Below are 21,410 nucleotides of genomic sequence, written 5' to 3'. Positions count from 1 at the left end.
ATCAGATATGTAGATCAAGAGTTAGTGACTGAAGTACTGGAAATAAATAAAAACACTTACTGTTCCTCAGAATTGCAATTCTAGACCTAGTTTGTTTTCATTTATTGATCGTTTGATTTTTAGTCTTGAAAAATAATGAAAATATATGTAGTGAAAGACTTCCTGTTTTGATAAGCACTCAATTCACTTTTCATAGAACTGAGAAAAAAGAATCACTTTGCTTGGTGAATATATATAAATCCTGAGTGTTTTAGCTTGATTAATATAACTTTGTAAAGGATTATGGAATAGGGTAAACGCAAACTGTTTTTCAGTTACAGGCTTTTATCTTACATCATAGGCTCTAGAAGCATTCAGAAGTTTTCCTGGCACAGACTTACTTGTTGGTTACCACACTAGATGTGTCATCTTCTAAGACTATTAAATTCTTCTGTCTGCCTGATATCCACAGTAGATAATGTGTACAGTGCACATAATGAATGTTTGCAGGAAGAAATGTTTGTAGTTATAAAGCAGTATAAAAACTTAAGTTACTTATCATCACGGTGAACACGTCTGCTTGCTAAGAGTTCACACCGTGTTAATTTTCTCACTGCAATGAATATTCAGATATTCTTGTGAATATTTACTCTTTGACTGCATCTGCCAGCATGGTACCAAACTACATGGAAATCAGATACTCTCAGCTCTCTTCCATATGTTTTAAGAAACAGTGAACATTTAATGAAAGCCATAGCTCAGACTAGAATTGACCTTGTCTTATATGGAAATAGCATTGTTATGACCCAGTGTAGATACTTCCTCAGTGGATTAAATACTGTTTTCCTGGAATTTTCCTTTTCATCGTGGGAGTTGTGATCCTCAGAATGATGCAAATCCAACTTCATCGAATCTAACTCCTAAAAGAAGCCGAGCCTCACCAGATTGCAGCCAATGAAATACATTTTCCATAGTTATAAATCATCTAGAATTTAATTATATGATTTTTAGCTGCCTAGGATACTGACTTGCTTTCTTCCTTCAGGTAGATAGTGGCTTTTAGCCATTGTAAAATAGCAAGGTAAAAAGTGGATGAGAAAGAAGGTCTAATTCCATTTCGACTTTGTTAGAACTTGTAAACGGCATATACAGGAACTGAAAACTGCTCAACATGGAATTTCAACAGTATTTGTGTTTTTCATGTGCCTACAAAACACATGTAGATGTTTTTTCATCTGTCTTGGAATCCCATCCCAAGAATAGCCAGGGCTTGAGAGGATTTCAGTATTATCCCTCTAGGCACTTAGTTCCTACTTCTCCAAGTAGGACTGTGTATTAAACAGTTTCACTTATTTTAATTAAAAGTGCACTTCTTGGTAAGTTCCATTTATTGCAACCAATTCTTTTAAACAAAATCATATTGATTTTTATATATTTCTATTATGCTTCCTTATAGGTAGAGTGTTATGATTATGACAACGATGGGTCACATGATCTCATTGGAACATTTCAAACCACAATGACAAAACTGAAGGAAGCCTCCAGAAACTCACCTGTAAGTTGCCCCTCTGTTATTTGTGTGTGCCTTATATTTGGCCCTGTATTTATTGCTTCATTTTTTTCTCTTGAAATAGCAAGTAGCTTTCCTTGCTTTTACTCTATAATATGTAATATTCTGAAATCTGTGGATTTTGTTTAAGTGGTCAGTTGATGCAAAATTCTTACTTGGGGTGAGTTTATGTTTAGAGGTTTGGTTTCCTTTCGCTATGGACAAATATATGTGGTTTGATTGAAAAGCCTTCATTTCAAAGATCTTGGCATTTCATTGGCCACAATAATTAATATCTACATGAGGCAAATACTTAGGCTTGAATTTTGGACATTTATTCTCCTTTTGGATACTTTAGAAATTAGTTTTTACCTTCTGTCCCTCTCTGACTTGTCCTTGCCCAAAGGAAGGATAAAAGCTTAGTTATACTACCTCAAATTATGTAGTATTAAGCTGCCATCTAATGGACTGATTTTGTTAGGGTGATTTGTTTCCCTTAACTGCTTTCAGTTTGTTAGTTAGCATCCCCACCTATTTCTAAGATTGCTTCTGAAACTTTCCTGTCTCTATGGCAAAGTACCTAAAAACTATTCCAGAGTGTTTTTTATAAATAAAACTTATAAACTGCCTCCCTCTTACTTACCTTTCTAGTTTGAATGAAATAAGTTAATTCTCTTTTTAGCTTATTTAGAATAATCTGAAATGTTTACTACCTACTTGTGACCTGAAGAATGCTCATGAATATAGCATTTGCTTTTGAAAATTCAAACATGAAGTTTAAAAGGAAAGAGATTATGGTCGGGTGGGAAGGTCTTTTTTACCAACTTATGTAAGTGAAGTGACCCAAAAGAAGATACTGATAGTTTTAGATCAAAACTTAAATACTAAGTGAATAAGTAGAGCTTAATAGCTTTTTGATTTAAATAATTGGGAGAAATGAGTTTTGAACTAACATAGTGGGACGAGAATTTTCAGTAGGTCGTATAGAGATCTCTAGTCCTGTCTCTGCAGGCTTCCCGGGGGGCTCAGTGGTAAAGAATTCGCCTCCAATGCAGGAGACGTGGATTTGATTCCTAGGTCGGAAGATCCCCTGGAGTAAGAAATGGCAACCCACTCCAGTGTTCTTGCCTGGAGAATTCCGTGGACAGAGGAGCCTGGAGGGCTACAGTCCACGGGGTCACAACGCGTCAGACACGACTGAGTGACTGAACAAACACGCATACACTCACTCCTGTCCTTACGCCCTGGTCACAAAGCCCAGGAACTTGTGTAGCAGAAGTACTTGTGTGAAGTAAGAAGGGCTTTTCCAATCACACCTAATGGTTTAAATGCAAAGATTGAATCAACAGTATAAATTAAAACAACAGTAAAATTCAGCTGTAAATATTCTGCTTAAAGATATATATATATATATATTCATTTATTTTTAAGGGCAGAAATAATGGAAAATTGTGACCATCTGAGCATTTAACATGAAGCAAGCTTCCTGAAAGAACTAAATATGAGGAGTGATGTGTATCGTCGTTTTGCTGGTTTCAGTTTGTTGTTATTTTGCAGAACCAGTAAATGGCCTGCTTTTGGAAGAGAATGAACCAGAAACTAACCCCGTGATACTTTACAGAGCACGGAGGTGGCGGTGGCTTAGTCGCTCAGTCGTGTCCGACTCTTCCGACCCCGTGAACTGTAGCCCGCCAGGCGCCTCCTTCCAGGGGACCCTCCAGGCAGGAATACTGGAGTGGGTTGCCATTCCCTTCTCCAGGGGATCTTCCCGACCCAGGAATCGAACCCGGGTCTCCTGCACTACAGGCAGCTGATTTACCAGCTGAGCTGTGAGGGAAGCCCCTTCAGTTCCTAAAAGGGGACATTAATCCTATCTTGCAAGGTTGTTGGAAGAATTGCATGAGATAATTGATGTAAAAATAAAGCATGAGGGGTCTAGGAACTCACTCCTTTGGTGCAGCTGACGAGAAGATGCCATCTCAGCATGTGAAACTCTCCTAAATCCAGCTAACTCGATCCTTCCCTCCCCCATGATAGAATGAGGCTTTTAATACTGTTGCAGTGACGTTTATCCACTCGATCTTCGGAGTCAGGACTGTATCTTATCAACTCTGTTCAGTGCCTAGAACAGTGCTTGTTGCTTGGGTGGATACTGTAAAAATGTGGATAAATGAGATGAAGTAATGTAGACTTTTACAAGTAAGAATTCTGTTTAGGACATTTCTGCATCTCTAATATTCAATAATTAATATGCATGATAATGACAAACTCTGGCAGGATCCTGAACCATCAAAAAGTTTTTTTAACATTATTTTGTTTTGTATCATTGTTTCAAAGGTATTTTTAAATGTTTGATTCTTAGAAAATTAGTAATGCCTCTGGCTAAAGTATGTAAGTTGCTTTCTATTGACCAGAAGAGGTGACTTACCAGTATTCACTGAGTGTCTCTTATTACTAGGCAAGACAGTGAGAATTTCAGGGTATAACTTGGAAGTGACTGTACCCTAGCTATGAAAAAAATTAATGAAATGAAACAGTTGAGATTAATGCCAAGTATGTAAGTTTTATGTAGTTGTGGAAGCTTAATGAGAGAGATGGCAATCAGAGAAGACTAGAACAGGAGTTGATGCTATGGAGAAGGATGACCTGAGCCAAGCCTTCCAGAGGCCTAGTGGGTAGGAGTTGGAAGGGAAGATGACCTATTTGTGGGAAGATGTAATCTGTTTCTATACATATTCCCAGTGGAAAGGGATGATGCTTGCTGTGTATTTTACCATAGAGATGGGCTTCATATATTTCTGTTTTCTGATGGTTGTTTTTTTTTTCTTTGCTAAGCAGTGTGTTTTTGTACTTTGGGTGACAGCTAAAAATAATAATTTATTTCTTTTGTTATAAAGAAAAAAGATGATTATTTGGAGCGTTTATAAGGAAATGATCTACAAAGGAAACATTTATACTTAGAAACTATTTTAAAAGGTACAAAATTTTAGAAGTGCTTTTTGGAAATGTGACTGATAAATATTTCATATATATAATATAGTGTGCAGTTGTTTCAGATTTGTATTTTGTAACAGACCTGTATCAGTAAATGGTTTGATTCCAAGAGAAAAAAGTCATTCACTTAAATTTACCTGGGCATTTCTAATATCACTAATAATAATGAACATTTTGTCTTTTCTTCTTACAGGTTGAATTCGAATGCATAAATGAAAAAAAGAGGCAAAAGAAGAAAAGCTACAAGAATTCAGGGGTTATCACTGTGAAGCAGTGTGAGGTCAGTTGCTCTTGACAGCTTGTAGTGTAATGAGATCACATTTTAAGTTTTTCTATCAATATGGTATATATCACACAAGCACTTTGAACAGTTGAAAATTACATGAGCATCTCAGCACCTTTAGAGAACAGGAAATAGTAGAGAAATCTTTCAAGTAACTTTGCTTCCAAGGTTTGACAGCTTTTTAGCAAAGGACAAAGAATTTTAAAGTTTTTCATTATCTTAGGAAATACAAGGCACCATTGGTGTTTTTCTGGTGCATCAGTGGAAATGACTTGACTCAGTGCATCAATCCTGGTTATAATTTCAAGATGAGATGTTATGAGCGAAGGGAAAAAACCCAAGAGATTTCTTAAACGATTGGGAGTTTTTGCTTTTGTTTTTGTTTTTAAACTTATTAAAGTCTCAACATATTAAACTCATTACTAGTTTCTTAAAACCAGTGTATTTCATCTTTGGCTATTGATATTCTCATCTTAACATGCTATAATGATCTTGAATCTTGCAGATTCTTGACATATAGGGGTAGGTTGCTTTAAATTCAAATGTAGGGTGGGTTCTATGTGTTTATATCTTGTGCTCTTCAGTTTATAAATGATTAAAAATGTATGCCAGGGAGCTCTTTGCTTCTCTTAAAAAAGTGGGAAAGTTTTAATTTTGTTTGCTATTTATTTTTAGATTACAGTGGAATGTACATTCCTTGACTATATCATGGGAGGCTGCCAGCTGAATTTTACTGTGAGTAACACACTGGATTTTTCCCTCTATTTTGCAGTGTTCTTTCTTGTACTGCCAAACTGACTTTGTGATGAAATTTACACTATCTGTTGAATATGGTCTCTGCAGAACGTTTGTCTAGGGTCATCCAGAAGCTTTTGGCCTTGTCAATAATACCTTTTCCACTGCAAAAAAAAGCACGTGTGTATAAATCAGTGATTATCCTGCAGTAATTTAAATAATAAAAAGCACTAGTCAAACGTACCAAAAACCCCGCTATGTCTAAAGTCATGTATATAATAATCTATGATTCAAGACATCTAGAAAATTAAGAATAGCAGGTTGCTTCAGGCTGAAGCTGTAATTAATTGTCGTGAAAGTACCTGTCGGCTCAGGGACTTGTTAGCAGATCAGAGTAGCAGGCTTGGGGGTGAGTGCTTCTGCATCAACCTTCAGTGTGTGTGTTTTCCTGGACATCAAGCAAGGATGTCCCTGCCCTCCCCTTAGTAAGGACCGCAACTGTTATTTGGCAGGTGGGAGTGGACTTCACTGGCTCCAATGGTGATCCGAGTTCTCCCAACTCCCTTCATTACATCAGCCCCAGTGGTGTAAATGAGTATTTGACTGCAATCTGGTCTGTGGGACTGGTCATTCAAGACTACGATGCGTGAGTATGACTCCAGTACATAACTCCCCAGAAACGGCAGTGTCTGTATCATTTGCTGGTTCTCTGATGTAGTTGAGAGGATAACGGTGCCAGGGAGAAGTAGCTTTCTCCTTAAAATTTCTCTTGTCTTATCTTTTCTATTTTTCCCTTTGTGAACAGTCAGTGTCTACCTTTGACCTCTAATCTCTGGCTGTGATTAGTTATAATGTATTATGTTAGCATCCTTCTTTAACAGCTGACTGTTAGCAAGGCTTTTGTTTCTTTGATCTGGTTTTCTTGGGGCTTACTCATTAGGGATAAGTTATTTCTGTGGTTCAAGTCCAGAAGACACCTTTTGTAAACACTCATAGACACTATATTTTAATATGTCTATTTTCTTGGCAGTCATTGTCAAATTAGTTTCTTATTTTCAACAAGTGCTATAGGATAACTTGATATAATTTTTATGAAATATTTTGAATCGATTCTCAATGGGTAGATTTTGGATAGATTAAAATAGGTCCTTCTGAAGGTATACTAAACAATAGAAAAAATTGACATTATTAATTTTTTGTTCTGTATCTGTTAGGGTACAGTATACATTTTCACTTGTTTTTGTCAATTATTTTATGATGAAAGTCCTTACATATTGATGGAGTTTTTTATTACTTTGTTATGACATCTAAATGAAATTCTTACACAAAATCTAAGCAAGGGTAGTAGTTCCAGTACCACCCTCATAGAATTTAAGGCAAAACTCATTAAATGTAATTTAAAAATTACTTTATAGACACTTTGTTATATAACATAAAATGAAAATACAAACATGGACATAGTAATAGAGTATCAATGTATTTCCATTGAAAATAGCTAGAAATATGATAAAAATTTCAAAGTAACACAGTTGTAATGGGACTTAGATAAAAAAGTAGTAAATTTACAGGGTTACTGTTTAAGACTGCTTCTTGGAAGTTAAAACAAAAAGTTAACTAAAAAAAGTTTGCCACATGAAAATTTAAAAAAACTCTTTAAGTTGTTCTTAGATCAAAGAGGAAATCAAACTGTAATAACAGACTGTCTAGAAATAAAGGGTAATGAGAAGACTGTTTATGATCTGTAATAACTTAGTTCCCCAGCCCACAGCACTGAAAGCATCAAGTCCTAATCACTGGACCACAAGGGAGCTCCCTTTATTTCATTTTTTTTTTTTTAAAGCATCTCCAGGGACTTGAACCTAGGCCTTCCAATTAAGAGCCTGATACTCTACCAACTGAGGTACCCAGGCAGTCTCAGAAGGAAGATTTCTGACACTTTTATTTTTAAACAAGAATTGAATATAAATGAACTAGCTTTTCAACAAAATAAAACTCAAGGATAGAAAGAAAAATATAGATACAGTAATAGTAGGAGATTCCATATACATGTTGGCTATTCTATGTCAGGGAAACTTTTAGATCCTTTCTATATGATATTCACCTAATCCTCATGCTTGGTTGTGAGATAGGTGGTGTCATCATCTTCCTGTTACAGATGAGAAGCCTGAGGCAGGAAGGCTAAAGTCACGTGGCCAGGGTCCCTCCGCTGGTAACGGCGGACACAACTGCACCCGGGCTGTCCGGCTCCGGAGACGTGTCCTCACAACTCTGCTGTGTTCTGCTTCCTCCAAACATACAAAGTAATGACTTGCACACACCAAGTTAATACATTCAATGAAGAGATGATTCTTTGCAAGTTCAACAAAATTTAGGAAAACCTTTGGTGGCCCCCATCCCCAAGAAAAAGAGAAAATGTGTAGAATATTAGTAATGAGGCAAAGATCATAAGCATAAATTCAGAAAAAAATCGTTAAACATTGTATGTTAATGTTTGGTAAAATATTATACTATTTCAGTGAAAAAACCTAGGTTGAAGGATGATTCTTTTAGACAGCTACAAATTACCAAACTTGGCTCAAAGAGGCAGAGAACCTCATCAGACCAAGAACTGATCAAAGAGCTCTTCTCACAAAGGCACCAGCCAAGACAGCGCCATACGTAAATGAGGAATGAATTCAAACCTGAGAGAATCAAGTGAAAAATGTTGGAAAGCAGTGAAAGTTCAAAAGGCAGTTACATACAAACATAAAGTTAAAAATCAACAATTTTTCATGAACCAGCAAAAACCAATTGAAGAAATTGTAGTAGATAATAGATCACAGTTCATAATGCAATAAAAGTGAAAATAAATTTAGTAAAAGATCTATGATATTTAGTTAGAAACTACAGAATTATACCCAGGGACAAAGAAGGAAAGATATGCCACAATTCTAGATAGGCAGATGTCGCAATAATGAAAATATAACATTTCTCTCTGGGATTAGTCAGTTTTAACCAAAATTTCAATGGAACCTTGACAAAATAATTCTTATAATTTTCTAGAGGGTAAAATGAATCACAATAGCCAAGTCTTTCAGGGAAAAAAAAAAGGGAAATTTGTGCTTGCACATATTAAAACTTGATATGTATACATATATAACTTATTTCCCTAGTGGCTCAAACGGTAAAGAATCTGCCCACAGTGCGGGAGACCCAAGTTCGATCCCTGAGTCAGGAAGATCCCCTGGAGAAAGGCGTGGCATCCCACTCCAGTGTTCTTGGCTGGAGAGTCCATGGACAGAGGAGCCTGGCGGCTGCAGTCCATGGGGTCACTGAGTCAGACAGGGCTGAGTGACTAACACTTTCACTCTGGGCTTCCCTGGTGGCTCAGAATCCGCCTGCAAAGCGGGAGACCTGCGTTCCATCCCTGGGTTGGGGAGCTCCCTGGAGAAGGGAACGGCTACCCACTCCAGCGTGCTGGCCTGGAGAACCCCCTGGACAGAGGAGCCTGGCGGGCTACAGGAGCCCGTGGGGTCGCGGAGACTCGGACACGACTGAGCGACTATGCTCAGCACAGCAACACTATGTGTGTTTCACGTGTACAAATCAAGTACACATTAGAGTGTGGAACTAGTACATGACCAGTAGAAACACGCAGCCTTGAAACAGACCCAGAATGTCTGTGAATTTAAGTACTTGATAGCGATGGCATTTTGAGGGAACGGGGTTGTAACAACTGTCAAACCGTGCTGGATCTGAACTGGATTTGAACCCCTGACTGGTGCTTGTATGTGTTAGGATACTTCTGTACAGACTGTGGACAGACCTGCTGAAACAGACACCCCAGCACAACGTGATTTTGACAGAATAGAGATCTGTGCCTCGTTCCTGTTGCACGTCTAGCGATAAGCAGTTCAGGGCCGAGAGGGCCGTGCTACCTCTCAGGGCTTCCACCCTGGGCCCGCGTTCTCGTCCTCTCCAGCCAGTGGGAGGACAGAGGGCTGAGGATGCGTGTGCTTCCCCCTGAGGGTGCGACTCAGAAGTGGCTGCAAACCCCTCCACTCACACATCCGGCCAGAACCCCCTGACCACTGCCAGCCCGGGGAGGCTGGGGTTGAGCGAATTTGGTCGCCAGGGGCCCAGGGGATCCAGGCTTAAAGGGGGAGAGATGGGTGCTGGTGGATCCACGTGAAGCAGTTTCTGCTTCACATCCTACTCCCGATGAATTACACATTTAATATCAAGATCAAGGCTTGGAAGTTCTAAGAGAACATATGTGTGAATTGTCTATAATCTTGCAGTGAGGACAGCCTTTAAGCAAGACAGAGAAGGCAACAATCATGAAAGAATCTTTGGGTGTTCACAGTCATTAACGTTAATAATTAGAAAAGGGAAGCTCTTTTAAAGTTAAAGGCAGACTATCAACTGGGAAAAATATTGTGACATCTATGACATAGGTTCTATCCTCAGTGCAAAAAGAACCATTGAGAATTAATATAAAAAAGAATACCTCTGGTAGAAAGGTTAGTATCATCATTACAGGGTTCTATAATGGCAAGCCTTTGGGTATCTGTCTGTTGGGGGAGAATCTCCGTACAGTGGATCACTTGGCAGCCACTCTCATGATGTTGTATATTCTGTCCAAATTATCTCTAAGCCCCTGGGCCAAATATTCATACATTTTGCTGCAGAAATGGAGAGTTTTATGATGTGTGGCATTTATACCATATTTCTGTGGCCAAACATATGATATCTTATTCATATTAAGTGATATAAATAAAGGCCTATAAATAACCTCTTGTCAGTTGAGGTCACGTTTTGCTGCCAAATGAGTATTTTTTTGTAGACAAATGAAAAACTTGTGCTTTTTAAAGCTTTATTAATTTATTTACGTATTTATTTAGTGAAATTATAAGCGGTATATAAGTAGAAGTGTGTTAAGTGTTAGTTGCTCAGTTGTGTCTGACTCTTTGCCACCCCATGGGTGGTGGCCCGCCAGGCTCTTCTTCTGCCCATTGAATTTTCCAGGCAAGAATTCTGGAGTGGATTGACATTTCCTCCTCTAGAGGATCTTCCCAACCCAGGAATGGAACCCAGGTCTCCTGCATTGCAGGCAGATTCTTTACTGCCTGAGCCATAAAGTCCATCTTAATAAATACATATAGAGAGACTTTAAATTCCTTCAGTGCACAGAAAAATATTTAGGATGAGAGTTTCCAAATATTAACATTAGTTCTAGTCTTTGTTTTAGTTTTATATTTTTCTAAGATTTTGAAAGTTTTAAAAGTAAGCTCATATTGTTTTATTATGAGTAAAGATAAAAATGACCTTTTGCTTTTTTCAAATTTTCATTTTAGTGATAAGATGTTTCCAGCTTTTGGCTTTGGAGCACAGGTCCCACCTCAGTGGCAGGTAGGAAGAACTCTGATTGTGAAGGTTTGCCTCCTAGGAAAGCAAAACAAGCCTCATCAGTCCTTCTTTCATCTTTTGACAGGTTTCTCATGAATTTCCAATAAACTTTAATCCATCCAATCCCTACTGTAATGGTAAGTTAAAAATCAACATGAATTTTTAAACTGAAAGCCTTACTAAGTCTTTGTCAGTTGTTTTTTCTCTATGATTGAAAGCTCCTCAGATTTCCTTTCTAGGTTTCTCTTTGTGACATATTGAATTTCCTATCACGTAAAGTAGAATTTTACACCAAGTTGGTGGTTAGTATGTTAAGAAGGCAAATCACTATGATAATGATGAAGACTGCAGGCTAAATTCTTCTACCTTAAGAGGTCTAATAGAACAAAAGATTTCTCAATCTTGATGATAGATCAATAAGAGTAATCATTTTATTTTCACATATAAGTTGATTTAAAAATAAACCTTCAATAAAATGAATCATTTAATATACAGATGTTCTTCTCAGATTAACAGTTAACTTTCTATGAAGAAAGTATTCAGCATCTAATTATTTGTTACACAGTTTCTATAAGGAGGTGGAACTAGGCTAAAGAAACACAGAATTAAGTTCCAGGAGTAGCTTTCCTTTGTGTAGAAAACAGGCACAAATATTTCTGTCATTCTACTTTTCTGTTTATCTCTCAAATATCCCAGTGCCTCTTCCTTTTTATCATATTGACCAATGCCAAATCTCCCACAAAATTAATATAAAACTGAACAGTTTGGAGGAGGGAAAGAGGTAGGGGCAGAGGCATAAAATTGTAGACGCTAAGCTAATTTTCTGCAAAGGGTCCTTTTAACAGTTAGAAAATGTATAGATTTCTAATAGAAGAGGATGTCCTTCCCTCCTCTTCTTAAATGATATACATAAAGTAGAAGAGTATGAATATTTTGTTGGGAGTAATTTATATTAGGATTTTCTCCTTTTTTGCAAAATTCTTTTCTCATACTGATTCAGGGTGCCTTTTTGCGCGTTCAGTGGCTGTGGGTGTGACCCATCCGTTCTGCTGCTGCTGCTAAGTCGCTTCAGTCGTGTCCGACTCTGTGAGACCCCATAGACGGCAGCCCACCAGGCTCCCCCGTCCCTGGGATTCTCCAGGCAAGAACACTGGAGTGGGTTGCCATTTCCTCCTCCAATTCGTGAGAGTGAAAAATGAAAGTGAAGTCGCTCAGTCGTGTCCGACTCATAGCAACCCCATGGACTGCAGCCCACCAGGCTCCTCCACCCATGGGATTTTCCAGGCAAGAGTACTGGAGTGGGGTGCCATTGCCTTCTCCAGTGACCTATCCCTAGCCATATAAAAATGGGAATATTTTTCTATTTTTTTGGATTTGGCAATGATTTATTGGATATGATACCAAAAGCACAGGCAACAAAAGAAAAAATAGATACGTTAGACTAATTAAAATTTAAAACTTTTGTAAATCAAAGGACATTGTCAAAAGAGTTAAAAGTCAGCCCATAGAATGGGCACTTCATACCCACAATAAGTAGCCATTCTTTCTTTTTTTTTTTTTCAGTAACTTTTTCTTTTCAAAAAATGTGCTTCATGCTTATGATGAAATTGGAACAGTTTTTAGAATTTGTTGTAATTAGATTTTATGTTTCACAAGTAAATATGGATGACAGATCACGGGATGATTCATTTGAGAAGTTCATTCGCTCTGTGGGTAATGAGAGCCCGTCTAGGGCTGCCACCAAGTGCAGCTTTTCTGCTTTCGGTTTAGTCTGGACAAAAGAAAGAATCATTTAGGTTTCAGACAAAGGAAATTTTTCACACGGAAAAAATACAACTTTATTTTAAGACAAGGAAGTTTAATCCTCTTCTCTTAATTAGTCATTGAACTTAGTTGCCCATAAAAAACATCTCAGTTGTTCCTTTAATGCATTGGAAAGATACTAGCATAATTCAGTTTTAGTTGAGGAATTGAAGGCTGTTGATATTTTTATGAAAACATTTAATAGCTTTGTATACCTTCAGGTTGAAAAGCAGGCTAGATGATAGAAATGGGAGAAAATATTACTGTTGCTTTGGTTGTGGGTTCAATTTTTCTATAGCATATATCATTGCAGAAAGATCCTGCTGCTGGCTTATATTAATATTATTTTTGTTACTACCGGACTGACTAACCACTAGTTACAGCCTCACCTTATGCATTTTAAATCATCTCTGTGTATGAATTAGTTACATTCTCAAAGGCGGTTCATAGGACCACTTATTCCTAAATTCAAAGTGCCTAAGGAGTTTATTGGCACTCAAATTCTAAGTGGAGAGTGTTGATCTTATTAAGCTTTTTTTTTTTCTTATTAAGCTTTTGAACTAAATATACACTGCTCCTCCTTATTAATCTATGTTCTATGGGACATTTTAAAAGCAGGACACCTGTTTTGGTTGACATTAAAAAGTCTTTTAAGATTTTCTTGATACTCTCAGCAAAGGACTGTGGGGGAATTTCTACAGGCTTTCTAGCCTCTTACCTGCATTCCAGACACTCTGCTGTGTATTAAGGGCAGATTCATCAGCAGGGCCTTAATCAGGAATGCTGCTCAGCTTTTGATAGGCTGCGCTGCGGTAATCAGCAGGCTCGAAGTCTCACTAATTTGTAATGACAATGATTTATGTCTCCCTCACTTGACAAATCACTTGACTCTTGGCTAGACTGTTGCACTCCCCTGTTCCTACTCATTCTGGGTCTCAGGCAGTCTGGAATACGCTGTCCCCATAGCAGGGGGGGAAAGCAAGGGAGCTGCAAAAACCGGCAGCGATTCTTGAAACATCTGCTTAGACTTGGCTGTCGCGTCCCTTCACTTGCACTGGGCGGAGCCACGCAGCAGGCCTGACCTGCAGCCCACAAACACACGCGTGAGTGTTTCTGCAGCAAAATGTGGTAAACAACCTGGAAGTGAATACTTGCAAGTAATACAGTCTGCTAGACCATGCTTAATCTGTAAGTTATCGAATAAACCCTGGGCTAGAACTGACATTAAGTTTATAGCTCTCTGACATTTTTGTAGAACCTCTGGTCACATCTGCAGATGTTTTCCATTTTTATCAGTTACTTTTTCTACCTTGTCGTCAGTTCTATGTTGCAGCATCTTTTGCATGGTTCTTTTTCCATCAGAGTCTCATTCTCAAAACATATCAAAATTAAACAGTATAACAGCCCTACTGTAGACTAATGAATAATTTGGCTGAGGTGAAAACAAATGCCTTCTACTGGGGCAGAGTAAAGTTTATAGGTTTTTTTTTTTCCCGTGTGATGGAGCATCGCTATGGAGCTTCGTAATATATACCTTAGAGAACTCCTAAATATGGAACTTTTGACTCTTTAAAGCACTATATGTTAGTATATAAATTAAACCAGCCACTATGGTGAATAGTAGACAATTAAATTGTGCTTGAGAGTTTTTAACCCTCCTTTTTTTTTTTTTTAATCTAGGAGTCCAGGGCATTATAGAGGCATATCGGGCCTGCCTTCCTCAGATAAGACTCTATGGACCGACTAATTTTTCTCCAATCATAAATCACGTGGCCAGATTTGCTGCTGCAGCCACACAGCAACGGACAGCTTCTGTGAGTGCCCTGTTGCCAGGGGGCAGGGAGAACGTAGACTGGTAGTTGCTCACAGTGCCACTTTCCTGTTTATTTGGTCTGTTAAGACGCGAAGACAGGGCACAAAGCAATGATGTGTCATCCATGGTTTGGGAGTGACATCTGTTGTTAAATCAGTGATCGTTAAAAACAAGAGAACAGCAAAACAACCTTTATACTTAATGAGTTTGTTCTCTATCTTTTGAAATAATTTTCCTGGGTAGGTTCTGAAAAAAACTTATTTTTAAGTAGACTTAGCAAGTTAAGGCTTGAGGAGACTTACCACTTCAGGCGCTGTTGCAAAATGCCTGTTCGACCCTGGAGAACGAACCTCATTCAGCTTCAGTATCTTCCTAAGTAAGGCAGGGATAACGGCCTCATACAGTTACTGAAAAAAGTGTGAGGAGATAAACCATAAACACTCAGCACATGATAGCTACTATTATAATTCTTCTTTCCATTCTAGATGTAAATGACCCAAAAGATAGAGTCACAACTTCATGTCACATTTTATCACTCTAAAATGATTTAGCAGAGATGGCAGGATTGAGAGAAAGATTCCCTTCTGCCCCCCCCGAACCATATGCATTTATTCAAAAGCGTATTTTAGCTTGATAAACAATTCTACTTCCATATTGGATCTTTTATGAATGTAGTTGTTGCCAGTCGCTCCCTTGACAGGTACTTTGACATATCCGATCCTTCAGTTAAATCAAAATGTTTCCGTGCTAACTGAAAGTTTCATCTTTGCTTCTGGGTGTTTTTGCCAGCCTTCTTCTGTGGTCTGTTGAACTCTTAATTAAGCTACAGTTTTCGTATCAGTTAATTTCCTTGTCATCAGAGAATCTTAGAAGATTTCATGTAGATGTATCCCGGGTAGAGACTGACAAGGAAAATGAGCGACGAAATGACTCCTCTGAGGGAGATGTCATTAACCGTTGCTTTTATTCTCGGGGAGCTCAGCTCGCTCAGCGGACATCATTATCTTTTTTTGGCAGCAATATTTTGTGCTCCTGATCATTACTGACGGCGTGATCACAGACCTCAATGAGACCAGACAGGCTATTGTTAACGCTGCCAAGCTGCCCATGTCCATCATCATTGTCGGCGTTGGAGGCGCGGACTTTGGCGCCATGGAGTTTCTAGATGGTGATGGCGGAAGCCTCCGCTCCCCGTCGGGCGAAGTAGCCGTCAGGGACATTGTCCAGTTTGTGCCTTTCAGGCAGTTCCAGAACGTAAGTACCACGCCTCCCTGCTCCTCACGCGCTCCCAGGCGTTTGAACAGAGACCTCTGCCCGTCCATGGCCCGGCAGTTAGGGCAGATGTCGGGAGTTGCCATGCATATATGCTGAGTTGCGTCCCACTCCTGGCAGCCCCATGGTCTGCAGCCCACCAGGCTCCTCTGTCCAGGGGATTCTCCAGGCAAGAATATTGGAGTGGGTTGCCTTTTCCTCCTCTAGGGGATCTTCCTGACCCAGGGATCAATCCCTGGCCTCCTGCAGATTCTTCAACACTGAGCTAGTAGAGTGTGTGAATTTTCCATTTGAAAAACCTTGATTCGATTTGGCAGGGTTTTTTTTCAGGTTGTATCCTTGTGTGCCTCTATAGTCCATATGATAAATTATTTAAAACGATGTTGTTGTGACTGCTGTTTTAAACTATATTTTATCTTTACGTATGTAACCAGAGAAAAGCTTTGTAAGTTTATGATGGATTTACCAAACTAGAATTTGATTTGATGAAAAATCTCTGAGGAGACTGTTTTACCCGGACGACTCTAATGGTAACATCTTGTAAAACTATGGTCCAGAATCACAACCAGGATATTGACGTGGATACAATCCAGGCCCGTCATGGCAGGCTTCCTCATGTAGCCCTTTCGCAGTCACACCACTTCCCGGCCACCTGCATTCCCTCCTTAACCCCTGGCAACCACCACTCTGGCCTCATTTCTATATTTTTGCCATTTCAGGAATGGTATATAAATGAAATCACACAGTGTGTAACCTTGACATTGGCTTTTTTTTCACTCAGCTTAATTCTCTTAAGAGTCTTCCCACTTGTTGAGTATATTCCTTTTTTATTGCTGAGTAGTATTCTGTGGTATGGGTATACCAGCTTAACCATTCACCCATCAAAGGACAACTTCAGTTGTTTCCAGTTCTCATCTGTCACCCACAAAGATGCTATAAACATTCATGCACAGGTTGTTGTGTGAACATAAGTTTTTATTTTTCTGGGATAAATACCCATAAATGCAGTTGCTGAGTTGCGTGGTTGTTGCATTTTAGTCATTAAAGAAACTTCTAAACTTTTCTGGCATAATTATGTCCTTTTACACTCCCACGAGCCACTGTGTGCATGGGAGTGGGTGGAGGGGAATGAGGTGGGTGTGTATGCAAAAGGTGGCAATGTTAGGGATCTTTGTGATAGTGAAGCTGCTCTGTATCTTGATTGTGTTGATGGTTATACAGATAGACCCCAATGATAAAATGAATATAACTGTGTACACACAGACTGGTGAAATCTGAATATGACAAAAATGTCATATAATGTAAACCATGTCATTTACATAATTATATAAAATTATGTCATAGCTTTACATTCCCACCAGCCAATGTATGAGTGGGAATGGGTGGAAGGGAATGAGGTGGGTGTATATTAAAAAAGGTGGCAATGTTAGGGATCTTTGTGATAGTGAAACTGTTCTGTATGTTGATTATGATGGTGTTATGGTGATATGTTATCATCATGTTATTATGATAGACCCCCATGATAAAATTACATATAACTGTACACACACACACACACACATACACAAATGAGTACATGTAAAACCGGTGAAATCTGAATAAGTTCTGAGAACCGTACCAATGTTGGCTTCCTAGTTTTGTTATTGTACTATAGTTATATAAGATGCTACCTTTGGAGGAAACTGGGTAATGGGTACATGGGACCTCTCTGCACTATTTGTAATTATTTCAGAATAAAAAGTTAAAAAAATTAATACCCAGAGAATGAAAGACCCACATTTAAAAGTTGAAAAGCAAAAGAACCAACATCATTAAATGCCAAAATGCAGGCACCAAGAAAGGACTTGTTAAATGTGAGCACACTAAGGCATTCCTCAGTAACATTGGTTTATTGCATGTTTTGTGGACTATTCTCGAGACAAGATGCAAACCTAGAAATTGGAAATTAACTGCTTTTTCCTGGTGGGTGAGGAATTCCTAGTCTTTTATCAAAATCCCAATTAAAAATTTGGTTGCTAATAAAATTGCTTTGATTTTATCTGTTCACAAGGCTCCAAAAGAAGCACTTGCTCAAAGCGTCTTGGCGGAGGTCCCCCAGCAGGTGGTGGGCTACTTCAACACATACAAACTCCTTCCTCCCAAGAACCCGGCTACGAAATGAGAGGCGCTCTGGCTGTCGGAGCAGGATTCCTTTGTGCTGTGTGGAGCAACAGATTTCTCTCCATCCCAAATCGTGAATCTGTCATCTTACACCCTTCTCGCAAACCCCACCATTTACGATGCAAACCTAGTTCTCTATGGAGTATGTCTATTTAAAGCATTCTTTTTATACGTTTTTTGGAGGAAAGTGCTAATTTAGTCTTTGCCCAATCAACTCAGTGATTGCTAGTGATTTACAGTAATTGCGGTGAGGCTATTTGGATTAGAAACTGGTGTGAGAAAAGTAAAGGTTCTTGTTTGCTTTCATATGATGAAAATGCTGTTTCTGAATGTTTGTCCATGGAAAGAACGGGAAATTGTTGGAACGATGTGATGTACAGGTTGCTATGCTCTGCTCTAGGTGATAAATGTTTTATAAGCCGATGTCCACACCAGATGATGAGTTTCTTAAATTAGATGATACTGAATTTGTATCTAGAACTATATTTTATGCTTTTCCGTGGGATGAAACTACCTTCACCTGTGTGTGAGTTTTGCTGCAACTTAGACATGCACAGTTCAAAACAGAATGCATCCTTGTTAAGACTTCATGAGAAGTCCCAAATTAGAAAGGAAGGCACATACATATTCAGTTCTTAAAAATGTAAAATCACAAGTAAAAGGAATTTCCTGTAAGCCATTTTATTTGCCTGCCTAGGTCTTTCACATAAATTGTTTAATACTCTAAACATGGTTGGATTTGACCTTTTCATTGATTGATTGTGACACTCGGGATTCTGTATGTGCGTTAATGCTAGCTTGTCCTAGACTCAGCATTATTAGATGATTTCAGCTGGAGTTTGTGAAAATGGGTAGGACTGGGTTTGTCCAGGAAAGCTATAAGGACCAAACATGTAAGGGAAAATTCGGAATTCCACTTTCTGTTAGTTAATGAAAGACTTTACTTATTAAAAAAGGCAAGCTTTATATTTTCCTTGCAAAGGAAGCATACATTGATTTCTCCATTTGTATAGATTCATTTAGATATTTTCTCCTTTTTTTTTTTTTAAGTTTTAAAGTTAAAGACATTTTTACTCTGATTTTTTAAAACTCATGATAATGGTTATTAACCAAAATCCTATTTTACATTTTAATGACATGCTGCTTCCTAAGCCCAGAATGTATGGTATTAAGCAGAAACCTATTATAACTTAAAAAAAAAATCCAACTGCTGCACAGGATAGAGTGGACTTAACATGCCTTTTTTTTTTTTTTAGTATTTTTTTTTCCTGATGTTTACACTTTAGAATAGAATACTTAGCCAACATTACCTTTTCAGAGTAGATTAAGGTTTTACTGAGGACCTGTGTGCCAAGTACTATGCATGTCCATATGCTGGCCGGTCATCTTGGACATCTGGATACTGAGGACGGCATGTCGGTCACGGATCCGTAAGTGGATGCGCCCTGTGCCGACCTGCCTTCCGGTCTCACTGAAAATGCACCACCGCGTGGGTCCTGTGTTCCCTGAAATGTTTGAAGGAAGCGAGCGCTCAGCCATGAACAGCTTTTGGCTTCTCGGAAGCCGCTCGTTGCCCAGGTCAGGGAGAGGGTGTCTGCTGGCCGTCGCGGGTGCCCGCCCCAGGCGAGCAGTTGACGCCTTCCCACTTAGCTAGCTGGCTTCTGGACCTGCGTTGTTAACTTGAAGGTACTTAACTAGTTGTCTGTTACCCTGTAGTATGACTCATTAGGTGACAAGCCATCTTGACGTCAGTCAGGAGAGGAATAAACTGCTGATTCTTCCAGGAGTTTGCAGCCTTTGTTGTCTAAGATGTCCTACTTTCAGTTCTTTTTGTGTGCTGGGGAACAGCATGTATATATTGCTTTGGTTTTCAGAATTTTCTTTTTTAAACATAGGCGGCCTTTAAAGGAAACATTTGCATGTGACCTCAGTGTATTGGAAGATGGAAGTAGAGGTTCTCGTTTGAAGCTGGGGCGGGGTCCAGGGGTCCAGGGCTCACTGGGCCCCCTCCTCAGTCTCCTGAACCCGATCCTGGTGCACCGTGGTCGTCTGCACAGGGTACCTGGGGACCACTGGTCATAAGCATTCATTGCTTTCATCGGCCAAATCAGCGTTCTGTCACCACTGTCATTGATTTGGTCTTCATAATTTTATATTCTGATTTTAACCAGAATTGTTCCCTTTTGAAAATTAATTTTATATTATGCATTCTTGATTTGCTTCATCAGTAAGTGCTATTATTCATAAGACCTGTGATTCCAGTAGATTGGGGGAATTGATACCTTTTTGCAGTTTTGAATAAAAGCATTTATAATTTCTAAATTATCATTTATAAAATTCTTATAGCTTCAACATTTTACGTCATCACATGCTGATTTAGTATTGTTTTATATTAAAATAGTCCTTTTCCCTACTGTGCTACCATTCATTCAAGTGCCATTAAAGTCCTTAAAATGCATTTAAAGAAAAAAATAGCCAAGTTGACTTTCACATCTCATACAAACAGATATATTGCAAACATATATGAGGGTGACTGTACCTTGAGTGGATGTAATATTTCTCACATCTGCCTGTACTGAGAGAATAGCAATTAGCATGGTCATGTCACCTTGTACTTGGAATTGAAAATTTTAAGATCAGAAAAATTTAAAGTCAGATCAGGGATATACAGCTGTCTACTTTGGTAGTGCCTTAGGCAGCCTTTCCAGAGTAAATTCAGGGCCCCCTTGTTGCCTATGCCTTATTTAACATACTTTGCCAAATTAATTGTGTAAACTTTCTGGAAAATCATCTTCAATAAAATATCTCCTAGTCTCTTTATATGTGTGGTTGGTAGTCATGGAAGTGATACATACGGTAAACCAGAAGTTTGGTTGAAATCTCGAGAGACTGTTTTGTGGTTTTATGTCATATTTGATAATAAGTGTGTAAGTTACTAATATATGAATTGATGTTAAGTATATCTTCCATTTGGATAAAGTCATTTCTTGATGTGTTACAATAGTACCTTGTTTTTATTTTTGTTCTTTCTTCAAATGATATTCGTCAAAAAGTTAGAAATAAAGTTAGTGTTTTAATCAGCCTGTATTCCATGTTTTTCTGAAGTAAACAGTTTTGGGGGGTTTATTCTTTATGGGATGTAATCACTTAAAGATATTGATTGTATTTAAGATATTTTTCAGGGTACAGTAAGGGAAAGGTCCTCAGCTTAACTAGAGTGCTCTCATGAGAATTACAGCGCTCATATTTTATCAGTTGTGTTAGGCAGGACAGTATATTCACCTAACTTTTTTTTTTAAGTTGCTTCTATCATGTTGCAGTGATCCGGCAAGGTCTTGGGGGAACAGTGGTGACCTCAGTAGCCAAAGTTGCCACCTTCGTGGAAATAATGGACTGGAAGAACCGGGGTCTCCTGCATTGCAGGCGGATTCTTT

The 21,410-nt window shown here is 38.7% G+C and overlaps 1 protein-coding gene across 1 annotated transcript in view; it reads left to right on the top strand.

Moving 5' to 3' along the window:
- Window positions 1-21,056, top strand: part of CPNE3 (copine 3) — a 47,072-nt gene extending 26,016 nt beyond the window's left edge. Inside the window, exons 8-16 of the mRNA XM_043483508.1 lie at window positions 1,436-1,534; window positions 4,716-4,802; window positions 5,481-5,540; window positions 6,053-6,186; window positions 10,877-10,931; window positions 11,014-11,065; window positions 14,412-14,545; window positions 15,562-15,798; window positions 17,867-21,056. Coding sequence (XP_043339443.1) covers window positions 1,436-1,534; window positions 4,716-4,802; window positions 5,481-5,540; window positions 6,053-6,186; window positions 10,877-10,931; window positions 11,014-11,065; window positions 14,412-14,545; window positions 15,562-15,798; window positions 17,867-17,977 — 969 coding nt within the window. The 3' untranslated portion in view covers window positions 17,978-21,056. The remainder of the gene's footprint in view (window positions 1-1,435; window positions 1,535-4,715; window positions 4,803-5,480; window positions 5,541-6,052; window positions 6,187-10,876; window positions 10,932-11,013; window positions 11,066-14,411; window positions 14,546-15,561; window positions 15,799-17,866) is intronic.
- The last annotated feature ends 354 nt before the right edge of the window (window positions 21,057-21,410 follow it).

Source organism: Cervus canadensis, chromosome 12 (genome assembly GCF_019320065.1).
Source record: "Cervus canadensis isolate Bull #8, Minnesota chromosome 12, ASM1932006v1, whole genome shotgun sequence".
NCBI classification, from domain to species: domain Eukaryota; kingdom Metazoa; phylum Chordata; class Mammalia; order Artiodactyla; family Cervidae; genus Cervus; species Cervus canadensis.
The sequence above is the reverse complement of the archived record's forward strand: the minus strand, read 5'-3'. Positions and strand labels throughout refer to the sequence as shown.